General features: G+C 30.3%; 1 protein-coding gene across 2 annotated transcripts; it reads right to left on the reverse strand.

Moving 5' to 3' along the window:
* Positions 1 to 7,880: 7,880 nt before the first annotated feature.
* Positions 7,881 to 14,319, reverse strand: LOC132716884 (carbohydrate sulfotransferase 11-like). Of its 2 annotated transcripts, XM_060700219.1 has the most exons (3): positions 13,932 to 14,319; positions 12,768 to 12,823; positions 7,881 to 10,688 (listed from the first exon to the last, which is right to left on the reverse strand). In XM_060700219.1, exons 1-3 carry the CDS (start codon positions 14,014 to 14,016, stop codon positions 9,564 to 9,566), a joined length of 1,266 nt encoding a protein of 421 aa, XP_060556202.1. In that variant the 5' UTR covers positions 14,017 to 14,319; the 3' UTR covers positions 7,881 to 9,563. The 2 variants fall into 2 exon arrangements, with proteins under 2 accessions (XP_060556202.1, XP_060556201.1); XM_060700218.1 differs by lacking the exon at positions 13,932 to 14,319 and having other exon boundaries at positions 12,768 to 13,911.
* Positions 14,320 to 15,885: the final 1,566 nt, after the last annotated feature.

Genomic DNA, 15,885 nt, shown 5'->3' on the forward strand with positions numbered 1-15,885 from the left:
GTGGTGTTAAATGCATGTATAATTTCCTGATGCGAAGTTGGGGAAAGACTTAACATAAAATCCCTCTCATAGCAATAAAGAAATAAATCAGCTATTGGGGGGGGGGGGGCACAATTAGTTCCCATTGGAATGCCTATTACCTGTTTGAAAACTAAATTACCAACCCTGACATAAATGTTATCTAATAAAAAAGAAAGTGCTTTACATACTTCGTCACAGGTCCACATTGTATATTGTTTAATGATAAAGCCTTCTTTGAATTGCAAGCAAGAAACGTGACCTATTCTCTTGCAAATGTTTTTTTTAATAAAAGATAATAATTTATCATTTATAAGATTATGTGGCAATGTTGTATATAAGGTAGAGAAATCGTAAGTACTTACAGATGAAGCTTGATAATTCTTTAAATAACTTTAATAACTTTAAACTTATCTAAAATTTCAGTTGAACTTTTAATAGACCAAAAAAGATTTTTGCCCGTATTTTCATAAACTGTTTCACAGTATCTTATTATATGTGTCGTGATGGCAGTAAGACAAGAATCAATAAAATAGAAAGATTACTGGTAGTACAAGTTATAGAATAAGCAATAAAGCGGGCTTTGTATGGATGTTTATCCAGTACATAATAGGAAGTTTAAGCTCTTTCTCATCAACACGTACTTTAAAGTTAGAAATACTAGAAATATGACATTTTACAATATCTCTTTCAGAAAGAACGGTTTTAGAATGAGTATTAGTGCTGTTAAGTTCATTTTGTAAAACATTAATATAATGAATACGTCATACAATAATTATGTCATTGGCCGCCTTTTCAGCCGGATCTAAAACAAATTTAGAGTGGAACGCTAATATATCCTTTCTGAGATGCCGTAAAGTAAGTCTAGGCTTAGGTGGTAAAAGATGTTCATTCCCACGGTAAAATTCGATGCGCGATTCAATAATATTAAAAATATTATGTTTCCATGAATTAAGTGCATTACTATCAGCATTTTCGCGACGACACCATTTTACTGAAAAGTCCTCGATCGATTCAGCTATCTGACTTAGACAAGCATTAAAATCAATATCGGAAGGAATTCTATATTTTGGTCCTTTAAGAAATAAATAACGGATTCTCTTGTCGTTTATTATATCAAAATCACTAGTGATTATATGGCAAAAATCAAAGTAACAGAATTTAGAGTTTTTTTCAGTCTGAACAAGTTGGTGTATTAGACTCAACGTCTAGGTCGGAGACAATTTTGTTATAATTGAATATGATATTTCTGACATGTGTTTTATATTTATAGCAAATAATTGGAGTTTTTGAAATATTTAGGAATCGCGTTGGTAACGCGTTTATCACGAAAAATACTAGGTAAATCAATGAAATCAATACCTTTGTTTAGAAAAGTAACTTTAAGAAAGTGTCTGTCATGTTCAGCGGTGGTGTCGATATGAGGTCTTAAAATATGCTGTGTAAAACTTATACTGTATAAGGTAGGCTGCAGTATATAAAGGATCAATTTGGATAACTATGTTATCAGCTTCTTCGTCTAAGGTTTTAAGAGACCGAAGAGAAAGAGAGGTTAGACGTGATAACATAGCTTGTCTTCCCGAATTAGTCAAGATGTTATTTAAATCGGAAACAAACATAGTAATTTTTTATTTCCATTTGATGTTACCATTTTTACGTATTCCATGAGATCGAGATTTCCGCTTCCGTATGTTAAGAATAGAAAAAATGTCAATACTTGGATCTTTAGAAATATTACCTTGTTAAAAGATATTGTCATTAAGGCCAAGTGGGAAAGGGGTTTGTAAATTTTTAATTCATTTCAACTCAGCTAAGTGTCTGGCTTTTACTTTTAAACTAGAAGAAGTATCAAAATCGTAATTTTTTTTTGAGGCCCCAACTGGGTAACCCCGTTTATTCACCCCGTAATAGGTATGAGAGGGTCGGGGTCATCCCCCACTAGCCTGGGTTCCAGTCTGTCGATTTTTTGTTATGTTTCTGTTTGGCAAATCGACATTGATACTATCAAAACAACGAACGAATACGGAATATTTTAGCGCATATGTTATGAATAAAAAAAATTGTTATAAATAAGCAAAAACTATCAACGCCTGAATCCCAGGCTAATCCCCCACATACCTTACATTAATTATACATGTATATCACATTGTAATATTTACAAACAAAATATCATATATCATAATATACCTTAAATTTTATCAGATTAACATTATAATTAAAGCATACAAATAGTATATTTTACACATGTATGTAAGTAAACAAAAGAGAACCTAACATAAATATAGAATGTCAGTGTAATTTATTCGATTAATAATCTTAGAATTTGCCATCTTTTAATTTCAGTGTCAGTCAAATTGGTATTTTTGTAAATAGTCCAGGCTAATTTAAGGCTATTTTTAAAGCCAATACATGTGGGTTACAATTTTTTTCTCTTACTATATAGACAAATATATGTATTTTTTCAATTCTAAAAACAATATATCATATTCGAAGTCATTATCTTCAGAACCTAAAATCAAAGATTTACAGTTGAAAATATTGTCAAAATTATGTATGTTACTTTGCAAATATTGAAATAGAGACTGGATTTTTTGACATTCCCAAAATAAATGTATAAGTGTTTCTTCTTGACAGTTACAGAAAGTACACATTTTATTATCAACAATTTTCATTTTAAACAGCATTGAGTTTGTTGCTAAAGTTCTGTGAATTATCCTAGTCTGAAACCACTGAATGTATGAATCTTTGGTACATTTAAATACATAACTATATATCAATAGCCAGTTTATATTATTATCTATAAAGTATGTGTTCCATTTTTCCTTACTTGTTGGTACATCTGTATTTTTAACAAAAGTTTCATACAGGTATTTCTTATTGCTATTTGTAATAATAATAGGTTTGATAAAACAGTTTACAATAGGATATTGAACATTTAGCAAATCAGTATTAATGGTAATATTTAGCTTTAGCATGTAAGATTTTATAGCCTGTTTTAAACCATGATATTCTAAAAAATTAACTTGTTTGCCTATACACTGTTCTAAAAGATTAAACTCAATAAAATAACCTTGTTCATTAAGAATATCTTTCACAAATCTTATTCCTTTGTCATAAAAATATTTTATGTAGATATATCTATGTCCTATTGAAAAGCAATGGTTATAAAACAGTGGCATATGTAATATTTGTTCGAAGTTATCTATACAAAGTTTATCAACAAAGATCATGTAAGCTTTCAAAACATCAATCCAGAAAGCATTCTTAATCTTATTATTAATTAACATACAATACATTTTTCCAAAATTAAAAACTTTATCAATATTAAACAATGAGTTCACAAACTTAAAACATTTATTATCACAATTGCTAACATATCTTTTAAGCCATTTTATTTTTAAAGAATGAACATAACTACTAATATCTACCATGTTAAGACCACCTTCTTTGTATGTTTTTATGATTACAGATTGTTTAATTTTTGCCTTACCTTCCCATATGAAATCATAAAATAAATCATTAAGTGTTTTCAAAAAAGCAGTATTAGGTGTAGGTAGGCTTGTAAAACAATGAGTAAATAAGGAAGCAATATGGACTTAACAACAGTGATTTTTCCTAGTGGAGTTAATACCCTTTTTTCCAATGACTAAAATAGGTAAATACAGAATCAGAATAAATACAGAAAAAATAATACTATTTTTTACTTTCTGCAGCTTTTCATCAAAATTTAGACCAATCATTTTTTCTAAATTAACATCAAAAGTTAATCCTAATAGTTTAAACTGTGTGTCACCCCATGTTAGTTTCCACCTTGTCTTAATTGATCTAGTACTATATTTAAGAGAGCCTATCCAAATAATCTTAGTTTTGTCAAAATTTATCTTTAAACCTGAAATTTCTGTAAATTTATTTAACAAATTTAAAGCAGTATTAAGTGATTTTTCTGAACCATCCAAAAGTAGTGATGTATCGTCCGCAAACTGAGATATTTTATATTCCTCGCCATCTATTTTTATACCTTTAACATCTTTACATTGTCTTATTTTAACTGCTAAAATTTCTGCACACAGAATAAAGATATAAGGTGAAATTGGATCACCTTGTCTACAACCTCGTTTAATTTTAAAAAAATGGGATAAAAAACCATTTTATATTGCACAAGTTTCAGTTTTATATAAAAACAAAGAAATCCATTTCCTAAACATTGGACCAAAATGAAATAATGAAAGACATTTCTCTATAAATGTAAAAGATAAAGTATCAAAAGCTTTTTCAAAATCAATCATCATTAATAAACCTGGTATATTATTATCTTCAGAGTATTTCATTATATCATACAATACTCTAGTATTTTCACCAATGTACATATTTTTAATGAAACCAGTTTGATCTTTTGACACTAAAATATCTAAAACACTTTTAAGTCTGTTTGCTATACTACCTGAGGCTAATTTATATACTACATTTAATAAAGTAATCGGTCTCCAATTTTTTAAAAAATGTTTAGGTTTATTTTGTTTTGGAATGCATGTAATTGTTCCTAGTTTTTGATTTCTAGAAAATGAATTAACCTTGTATGCATAATTAATAGCTTTCATCACAAAATGTCCAATTCTATTCAAAAAGTTTTGAAAAAAATTACTGTAAATCCATCACACCCAGGGCTTTTATCATTTTTCATATTTTTTAATGTAAAGGAGACTTCATCATATGAAAGGAGACCTTCAAGCTTGAGTGATTCACTATCAGACAGCATATTAATATCACAATCTCTCAATTCTTTATCAATATTACAATCATTCAAAGTTACACTTTTGTATAAGTTTTCATGATAAGCACTAGTTTCTTTTAGTACATCCTTTTGATCAGAAATAAAAGTTCCATCATCAAGTTCCAGAAAAGGTATTGTCTTAGCTGAACAATGTGATTTCTCTAAATTTAAAAAGTGATTAGAAGGTTTTTCTCCAGATTCAATCCATTGTGACCTTGACCTAATCATAGCACCCTTTATTTTATTGTTTCTTAATTCAGTCAATTCGTTTTGTAAATGTAGAAGTTTGTCTTTATTATCATTTGTCAAGTTTTGTTCTAGAAAAATAATTTCTTCAAATAATTTTTTTTCATATGTATTTCTTTCTTTAGCCTTAAAAGAGCTATAAGAAATGGATTTACCTCTAATTTCCATTAAAAGTGTCTCTAAAAAAAGTTCATCATTAATAACAAAGTCTATATCTTTATTGTTTATATTCAAAACATAATCTATATTATATACAGGTAAACAATATCGCAATTTTTTTTCATCTATTTCTATTTTCTTATTAATGATATCAAGGAATTCAATGTCATGTAAAAGAGCATTATTAAATTTCCATAAACCTTTTACATGAGTAACAGGAACAAAACAAAAATCCAAATATATCATTGAATGATCAGATCTATAACTAGCATCAATGTCACATTTACGTACAAACTGATATAAATTTTTTGTTATAAGAACAAAATCTAATCTACCTTGCTGTATTGGGTTGGTGCGTCTCCATGTATATTTTTTATATCACCATGTAACTCTCTAAAAGGATCAATAAGTTCTTTATCTTCAATACTACTGAGTAAAAAATTTCTAGCCTTCACATTATTATTCTTTGATTTATAATTATAGTAGTCCAGGTCTGAATTTTGAACAAGATTATAATCTCCACAAATTATTAGAGAGTCATTTTCATCAGAACAATTTAATATATCAAAAATATTTCTAAAGAAACTAGGACTATCTGTATTTGGTGCATATATATTAACTAATGTAAAATTTATGGAACCCAATGAAATACCTAACATTATAAAACTTCCAGAGTCATCAGTTTTAACAAAATTTATTTTAATATCTAAATCTTTTCTACATAAGATGGCCACACCTTTTGTATTAGATTTACAATGACTAAAATAACATAAGCCATTCCATTCAGAATAAATTTTCTTTTCAAATTTTTTAATAAAATGTGTTTCTTGCAGACAAATTATATCAGCATATTTTGTATGAAATAGATTAAAAACATCACGCCTCTTGATGCTGTCATTTAAACCACGGCAATTGTAAGAGAATATTTTAAGATTACTCATTGCTAATTTTTACAAAAAAACATTCATCATTATATCTAAAATACATATAAACATTACACTTGACTAAGTTAAATATATATACCCAGTGGAAAAGTTTAAACAAACATACAGACCTCAAAAACATATTGTATAATGGTGGCATATAAAAGAAATTACACTTACTGCAAAAATAAGAGAAAAAAAAGATAGTAAAAGTTGTGTTAAATATAAATGAATGGTGCAAAAATATGTTATTGTATTTTCTTTTCATTTATATCAATATTTTTTTTTACTTTTCTTAATAATAAATGTACCAGAAACCATAAGCATTCACTGTGATGAATTAAATTGCATATTTCAGTATGTTTTGATTACAACAATAAAATAAACTAAATAACCACCGGGCTGGGAATGGGGCCCTGAAATCAACCCGAGCACCTCCGTGGCAACGTAAAATGCAAGCACTTTTCCTCTCTGCCAAAGCAGGGCGCCCCCAGGGTGCCGGGGACAATACCAGCCACCCTCTTAATCAGTATATTGATAAGATAGGAGGCTGGAGTTGTCCCTGACCCCATATCCAGCAAAGGATGTGATTATAGAGTAATCAGTTTAAGGCACGTTTAAAACAGGGAAAAGAATAAAATACAATACGATCAAAATCGTAAATAATTTGTTCCACTGGTTGAATTTTTACATGTTAAAAAGAATGGCAAACTTTTCTAAAGTGTTGATATAAAAGAGTAGTAATTTGCTACGATTTCTCATTTTATAGAAGTTTTCTCGGAATTTAATTTTAAGAGAGCGTCCTGTTTGCCCAACCTACTGAATTTCGCAACCAGGAGTCACAATCTCAGGAACGTTTATCTACTTTCTTTGAAAGCAGAACAATTACAGCCGTGCAATTGAAGCAGAGACCAAAGAGATTTTTTTCCTCCCTATGTATGAGGCAAAATGTTAAACAGTAAAAAATACAGCCATTATCGAAAAATAAAGTCAAATCGATACAAGCAAGTCAGCCACCAAATTTATTAACAACCAAGAGATCTTTGCCAAACAAAGCAAAGCCAATACTCCCAAATCATCTGTCAATCATGCAAAGCCAAGTACATCTGGTATATCTTAATCTGGAGGATCAATTTGTCTAAATTCACTATCCATCTCTGAAATCATTGACAGTGACATTAGTGTTTCAGGTAAAGACAAGACTATGAATGCAATTTATGATCCCCAGCTTATTTTAAAGGATTAAAGGATTTACGCCCCCTAGCACCGGCTTGAGCAGTACTCAAATTATTTTTTATCAAAGATTTACATCACTTACACTTCAGTATTTATATAAATAAAGAACTATTTGAATATTATATATTAAAAATCGTCGTCAAATTCAAGGGAGCTATTTCTAATTAACAAGTTTTGGCATTGCGATCTCCTAAGAATACTTGGGCTAATCTACACAGTATCATGTAGGCACTTTATGTTCCACAACACTGACCAGGGTAATCAACGAAAAGCGTCTACATGACCAGGAGTACATAGTCAAAGATATTTTGTTGACAAATTGGCTAGAGGCATGCAATGTTTTGACTAAAAGAATTTTATGACAGGAAACTTAGCAGGGGTCCAGGCAGAAATTAACAAGGATTTAGTGACTTACATTTATCTTAAGCGAGTTTTTGCTAATATTTCGCTCTCAATGTGCCTTTTGGTATAACTTTTAATTTAGGGCAAGGTGTTTGGGGGGCTTCAGCCCCTTAATTCCATCCCCCCCCCCTCTGTGGATCCGGGCCTGGTTTCGATTTGATTGAGTCTGTTCAATGACTATAATGAAAAGTAAAAGTTTCGGTCCACCACCCCTAGCACCGGCTTAAGCAGTAGCCAACATATTATATGAAATGATAATATTTGGAATTTTGAAACAGCTGCTGATTTTTCATTTACGATTCCAGATTGTTCATGAAGTAAGTAAAAGAATTATTTATGATTAAATAATAATGTGCATCCTATCAATCCAAGGATTTGTGTGCGACCGAGTGAGTGTAAGGTTCAAAAGAAATAAATAAAAGAAATTAAGGGAATGGAACAGAATTTATCGCTGATGTCTCGGCATTGTATAAACCTTCACAGACTTGTTCTCCCATTTCCTGAAAAAACTACAACAACCAAAGTACAACTGTTTGTTATCAATTATCTTTTTAATATTGTTTCTTGATTTTCATTTTATGTACAAACATAATTTAAATGACAGTCACTTATATTTACCAAGTTTATTGATGGCAACGACATAAGAAATCTGTAAGCCATTTTTTTACTCTGCTAAACACGTAACGCTTTGGATTTTTTGACACATTTGCCAACATAATTTTATCTCATTTTGTATGTTAATTTCTATTAACAAGTGTTGTGTTAATGGACACACGTTTATGACGTCAGTTTATGACGTGAAACTTTCACGAACAATTAAACCTTTGAAGGTGTGACGTCATAATTGACCAGAAGCGCTTTGACCACCATTGCGGTTAGCCGTTGTTTTATTTCTCGGAATATTTCCAATCTTTGTTTTATTTACTTTTAAATTATGTAAACTATTAACACTTGATGTCTTTAATATTCAATACAATTCATGAAACTAGCATTTTATTGTGTTTTCAATTCTTTTGGTAAGTTACACAAATGGTCCTGTGATATCAACTTTACACCGTCCGTCACCCATTTAGTTTACAAACACATTAATGGTAAGCAACAGTTTTTGATTTTTATGGCGTGAAATTTAACAAATATTTGTCATTGAGTTTAACAAACAGGCAAGAAACCTCCGATTAACTTTGAAAACGCAAAATTAAGATGAGAAAATGTTGTTTTCTTTTGTTATTTATATTGATAAATGCTCTTTATTTTGTGAGATTATTTTTGAGAAAAGCGTTCAGTACTAGTATTTTTATGTACTTGTGTGCTTTCAAGTACAGTTCTGATGTTGTCATCTTAATGCCCCCGATTTCTCCCAATCTTATTTATGGCTAAAGTTCTTCCTTTTATGCAAAATTTCTGATAATTTCCAAACATTTATCAAAAACAAGATTTATAATTATCATGTACATGACTAGATCTTTATTTACGTTTACAATTTCTTTTGTTTTCAATAATCGGTCTATACAGTATATCTACCGTTAATGTGAAGATATCTTCGAAATTTCTGAGGGTAACGCTTTGGCTTGGACACAGTTATTGGATTTTTAAAATGAAATTGTGTGCAAGTGGTAACTGTTCATTCAAGGACAGTAGACATTTTAAGCTTGTAAGTCAGTGAGAGTTGATAACGTCATTTTAATACGATAAGATAAACAAGATCAAAAATGAAAGATGGCGTTAAAAAATAGGAAAAGCGTTAGGCAGTATACGAACAGGTTTTTGTGTTTATTTGGGTTGGAACCTCAAAGCTATGTTATTTACTTTTAATCATCAAACAATTTACTTTTATATCCAAAAAGTTCAAAATCATATTTATACACCGAAATTATATTTTTTAATAAGTCTTTTGGTATTTTCCTATAAGCTTCTAGCATCATTGTTCGTTTTTGTCTTGTTATATCAATCCCATATTTAGTTTGATTTTTTATTGTTCTTAAAACAATATCTGTAAATATTTGAATTGGGTATTCTACAAATTTAGTCTTCAGCAAATCATTTTTAGGAAAATGCATGTGCCTATCTATATAACCATTGTATTGAAAAGCTAACCACAGTCTCTTTGCAACATCAGTCTTGTCAAAACATGTCTGCACAACTGCTCTTTCTAAATCAAAATTGTATTTAGTTAGTGTTGCTATTTCAACCTGAACAATATCAAGTTTCGTTGTATTTTCTTTAAGAAAATCTAAATTAAATTTTGTTAATATGTAGTCGTAATCCGAAAGAAAAGTTTCTATTGTACCGATAACATCAAATTGAACGTGACACGGGCTACATATTCGATGCAATCTTTCCCAGTGATTATTCAATCCTTTTGTAAATGTCTCGCATATAAATTTAAGAAAGTCTTCAAATGATACATCATTTGCACATTTTATCTCATTATATGTCGCATTTGGTCGGAGTTTCTTTACACAATCCAAGGCATCCTTGTGCCAAAAGTCAGGAAGGAGAAATTTGTCGATGTACGCTGACCATAATCTTGAAAATGGATCACGTGCAATCATAAATAATTTTCCGTTTGTCATCAACATCCGAGAAATAGGATTTTGCATACTCCATCTCTGAATATTGATAAGAGGACTTTCATGAATATAATGTCTGTCGATATCTGTTGGCCGCTTTATATTTAAGTTTTCTGGGAAGTCATTCGCTAGAAATCGTATGATACGTTTCCAGAATGTATTTCCTGCTTTTGGAACTAAACAAAAATGTATTTGCTCTTTTTCGTAAGATAAAACATGACCACTTAGCCGAAGGTTCTGCCAGTAATTATCTTGCATGTAATGTTGACATTTTTGCCGTATTAATTTCAATCTTTGTTCCATACGTTCATTCTGCTTTTGAAATTCCAGACTGGTTTTGTTAAGTTGATGTGTACTATTTTTCTGAATAGGAATTAGAAAACATATGAATTTAGACATGTTCGATCGAAATACCTCAACCATTTGGGAAAATTTGGTATAATAAAACATATTACATAGGCTTCAAAAGAACACACGTTGTCTAATTCATAAAAATATATCATTCCATACAAAAGCTTCAAATTGGTTTGAGATCTCATCTGAAACGTGAGCAACATGTGTTTCTTTTTGACTGTGAATGAAATCATTATAAACTATGTTGAATATGTGAATTATTATGTTGTTCAGACGACCAGACGACGGTATAGGCTAACTATTTTTACCACCAACTATTGAAACATTTATCAAAACCTGAAATACGTGTACTAATAAAAATATAACAAATTGTGCATAAGTTTATGTCACATTTTAGAGCAGGATATGTGTAATCATGTTTATGTGATACTAACATTGACTTGATTCATTCATGTCATGTCTTATTATGAACACAACATGTAACAACATGTGAGCCAACTAGGGGTTGCCAAAACACTGTTATTGGGTGTTTTTATCAGTGAATTTTTACTGTTATTAACTTGTAATTTACTTGTTACTTTTTTGTTTATATTTGTTTAAATATTGTACACTTGTCAGGTAAAACAAACTGACATCAAGTGTGTTTATATATTCAAGGCAGTGTTAAAATGTTTATGTCACCCATTATAAAGACATACATATTCGTTGATTTGGGTTTCTTTTTTCGGGCAAACAGTTTTTCAACAAATCGTTGCCAGATTTAATGATGGAACAGGAAATGTGTATGAAATAGAGGACAAATTATCTTTCTGAAACAACGCATAAAAGACAGCTATTACATACTAAATAAAGCACTTTCTGAAAGAGTAATTTATCAAATTAATTTTTTTAACAGTTGAAGTTAGTAAAGACTGTGGGCAATGCGCAGAGATAACAAGCTGTTGCGTTTGCCTTGGTTATCATGGTATATGTGCTGTTATCTTTTTCAAACATCCATTTCCGGGTTCAAAATAAATGAGAAAAGAAAGAACAGAATCTCCTATGATTGATCAAAACAACAAAACTATAATCACAAATATTATAGGCTCAGTTTGATTTAGCCTGTTCATGGAAGGTACTAGAAATCATATCAGTTTGTTTATTAGAAACTATTTTGTATTTCATGAAGAAAATAATGTTAAAAAGTTTAAAATGTAAATCGAGTCTTGTTTAAAAACTTTCGAATTCCCACATAAAATTGTCTAACGTTGCAGTCAAAGGATCGGCACCATGACACATATGTCAGAATTTTAATTCATAGTTGAATAAATATAACTAAAAATGCAGCTAGCAATGTAAAATTATCAAAATGCATGTTCGGTTACAGAAGGTACTAAAACGAATTAAAGCCTAAGACTTAAAATATATTTCCTTATATTAACCCTCTGCATTATAAACAATAATTTGTTATATAGCTGATGTGTAGAATAGAGAACATGAAATCCCTAAAGACAGCCCAATACGACCAAATTGAAAATAATGCTGGCTCGGTTTAAATGGACTTTTTCATAGACGGTACTGGATAGTGGAAGTTACCGTTCACAATCCTAGCAGCGGCTTAAACAGAATTCAACATTTTAACAAAAAACCGTTGAAATTTTTAATTTAGAAACATCAGCAAATGTGTTCATACGGCAGTAATCATGGAACCTTCAGAGTGACTCGTTAGAATCATTCAATAAGAAAGCGGCGTATCGTACCCCAAATGAATGAATGTATTACCTAAACGGGTAAACAATGGTCGGCACTAAATTAAATGACATTTTAAAAGGGGATTTGAGGCTATGAATCCTGCATATCACAGACAAGACGTCCAAAGACAAATTTAAAAGGCAAGGGTGATTAAAAAGTATGCAAGCAAGATTTCCGGAATCACAAGAGTTCTTCATAAAAGCTTGCAAGATTCATTAAAATATCGTATTCAAACATTTAAATATTGGCGGGAAAATAATCTATTGTTTTTGTAAAACAAAATATAAAGAAACTTAAATTAAAAGTTTGTCAATACGCTATTTTCTTTGTGTATATCAATATTGGAACATCACTTACAAGACATATCATGTTGTACGATTTCTGAGAAAGATGGCCCTGGTGAAGAACATAATCTGTGAATAGAAAATAAATACGAATTGCAATATGTTTTAATTGCTGTGAAAAAGAGAAAAACAGAATTCCTAAAGAAAGCCCAACGAGGCAAAATTGTGAAAGGCACATTGAGAAAAGCGTAGAATTTGAGATTTTGTATGAACTTACAAAACAAATGATCAGTCACACATTAGGCAATCCAAAGACATTTAATATTTCTTACAGTTTAAAAGTAATTAAATGCTACACAAAACATTAAAGATAAATGAATTCAAGTTCATGTGCAATACATATATACTTATCAAGAGCTACAGTGTAAGTATTAGGCAGATTTGTACATTTTTAAAAGAACGATTTTAAGAAATGACTGTAGCAGAGCAAATCCTACTGTAATGAAAGAAAAAGAACATGGAGTAATAACAAAATTGACTTTGCATAATTGTCAGATCATATTGTCTGTAGCTCATAATTCATAGAAATTGCATAAAGAAATCTTTTTATTGGAGCTTATAATTAGTTATGTATTATAAATGATAACGTTTAGATTGAATCATGATTTATAGCCGCTTTAATGCTGGATCCAAGTACAATGTGCTATTCCAAAAAAAATGAGAACAAATTTGTAAAACAATATGGAAAGGAGACAGCCACTGAGAACAATGAAAACTGTTAACTCTATTCTATTTAGTCTGTTCATGGTAATTAATGGAAAGTGCAACATTTTACGCCCTTTGGGGCCTTAAACGTACAGTTATGGTTATATAACAATAAAATCAAATTAAAGCAGTGAAAGGTTTACAAAAAAGTTAAAATAAAAATATAAACAAGATATCATACCTGATTCCACACAATACTATTTAATACCTAAATGCTGTTTCGGATAGGTTTGTTTCGTTTTCTTGGCTTTTAGTTACCTTCAGATTATATGTTTTTTTTAATATTTTGTAAAATATATGTATATTTATAAATAATAATAAAATAGGATCGTAGTTTTGTAAACATGTAAGCGAAATTTGTCTTTTTACATTTTCAGCAGTGTCATGAAGGTAACAAAAAAGTAATACTATCTGCTGTAATAAAAATAATATTATTCCTAAACCCAAAAAGTATGATAAAGAGCAGACTTACCATAATTTAGTATTTTATATAATAAACAAATAGTAATAAACAGTTGCACAATAAAGCAAGAGTGTGTTTTTCCTCTGTAAAACATTTTCAGCACGAGATTTTGATAAAAGTTACATTGTTTAACTATATACAAAGAGGGCTGTATTATTGTAAGCCGTAACTTTCTCTAAATGCAACAGTTCTTATATTTTTTCTATTATAAGTATATAGTAACATGTTCTAAATTGCATAATTTCTCATTTTTGAATGCAATATTTTGTCTCAACAGTGACTCAATGCTATAATTATCATGATCTAAATGTAACGAAACTTTCATACACAATATAGGTGATATTTCACAATAATATTATCATTGGCATTTACATCTAAAGTCCTGTGCTATTTTAGTCAAAGTAGACTTTTGAAAACTTCTACTGGTAATTTCCAATAGCGACGTCAAATGATTTATTGTCACCTTCACGTAATAAAGTAATGTGATATAAAAAAAATATCAGTTTCGACAAGGTTAAAGAGGTAAAAAGGCAAAATTGACCAAAACTGCTGAAAGAGTGGGTATCATCTCAAAAGAATTTAACAAAGAATGTCATTAGATATGGATATTGTACCTTACCAGAATAGTAAAAAGGGTCTCTAAGGTATTGCCCTTCTGAAATAAAATGCGTGTCTATCCTTACAAACCAAACTATATTAGATAACAGGCTAACTTTGTTTGAAGGTTTATAATGTTGTAATCTTCAAATTGCATGAATCTTCGAATTGCATGAAATTTCTGCTCTTATTATACCCCCACAAACGAAGTGTAGGGGAACATCGTAGTTAATTTTTCCGTCCGTCTGTCTGTCCATTTCACGGTTTCCGGATAATAGCTAGAGTATGAAATCAAAATGGTATTAAGCAACCTTGTGTGGAAACTCCGGTTAGGATTGCGTTTGGATACCATGGAGTCAAGGTCAATGCGACAGTTGCTAAAATATAAGAAATAGTTTCTGGACAAATGTTTTGATTCGGACTGATATAAGGTAATCAATCTTGGTATATAGCATGCTTACATGAAAATCGTATTTGTGATTTTTTTGGACTTTATGGGGTCAATGCCTCCTTACACTAAAGAACATCTATGAAAACAGAGATAACTCTGATTTTGGTATTGTTTATTATTCACATTTATGTTCATATGTATCTCGTGTAATCATATACGATAGAGTTTGTAGCAAAGGATTTTAACGAGCGGAATATTTTTATTACTAGAAAGCTTCTAAAACAGGGCTACAGCAATCATAAATAACGAATATTTTGTACAAAATTTTACAATCGTAATTTTGATCTTATTTCAAAATTCATTTGGGATTTAAAAACGCTTCTGTGGCAAGGGATAAGCAATCTATATTTATATTTTATGGACATACGATTTATAAACTTCAAAAGATCTTGGGTCAAGGTAATATTTATGTTGTTTTTACTAAAATTATTAAACGTTTTAATAAAAGCGGTTTTGACTCTACTATTTCAAGACATACTGCATGCTAAATGTTCACAACACTTTTACAGTTTGTCGCTATGCTTTCCTTTTTTGATTACATCTGACGGACCAAGTGGAAGTTTTTATGATGGACAGTTATAAAAACGCTTTGGGACAAAATTGTCTTAATTTCCGACTTCTGCCTTGCTTCGTCGGACTCTTATAGGTAATTTTCTCATTGGTCTGACATTGAATACTTTTCTTACGGTCATTGGGTTTACTTTCATAAATTTCTACATGATCATTTCTGTTTTTTATTATTTCACCTTTTGTTAGAATTTCACTTGGCAGGGATTCATCTCGTTTCAGAGGAACATGGTAGAACTAAGATTGAGGTTTGGTGCACCGTTAACCGGATTTAACTCCTCAGCAATGATAAGGCCGCTGACCGTTCCAAGGCCGTGTCCTCCGTGTTTCTCAGATGTACGTCTTTCT

This window comes from Ruditapes philippinarum, unplaced genomic scaffold, assembly GCF_026571515.1.
Source record: "Ruditapes philippinarum isolate M1 unplaced genomic scaffold, ASM2657151v2 ctg499_1_1_1_1, whole genome shotgun sequence".
NCBI classification, from domain to species: domain Eukaryota; kingdom Metazoa; phylum Mollusca; class Bivalvia; order Venerida; family Veneridae; genus Ruditapes; species Ruditapes philippinarum.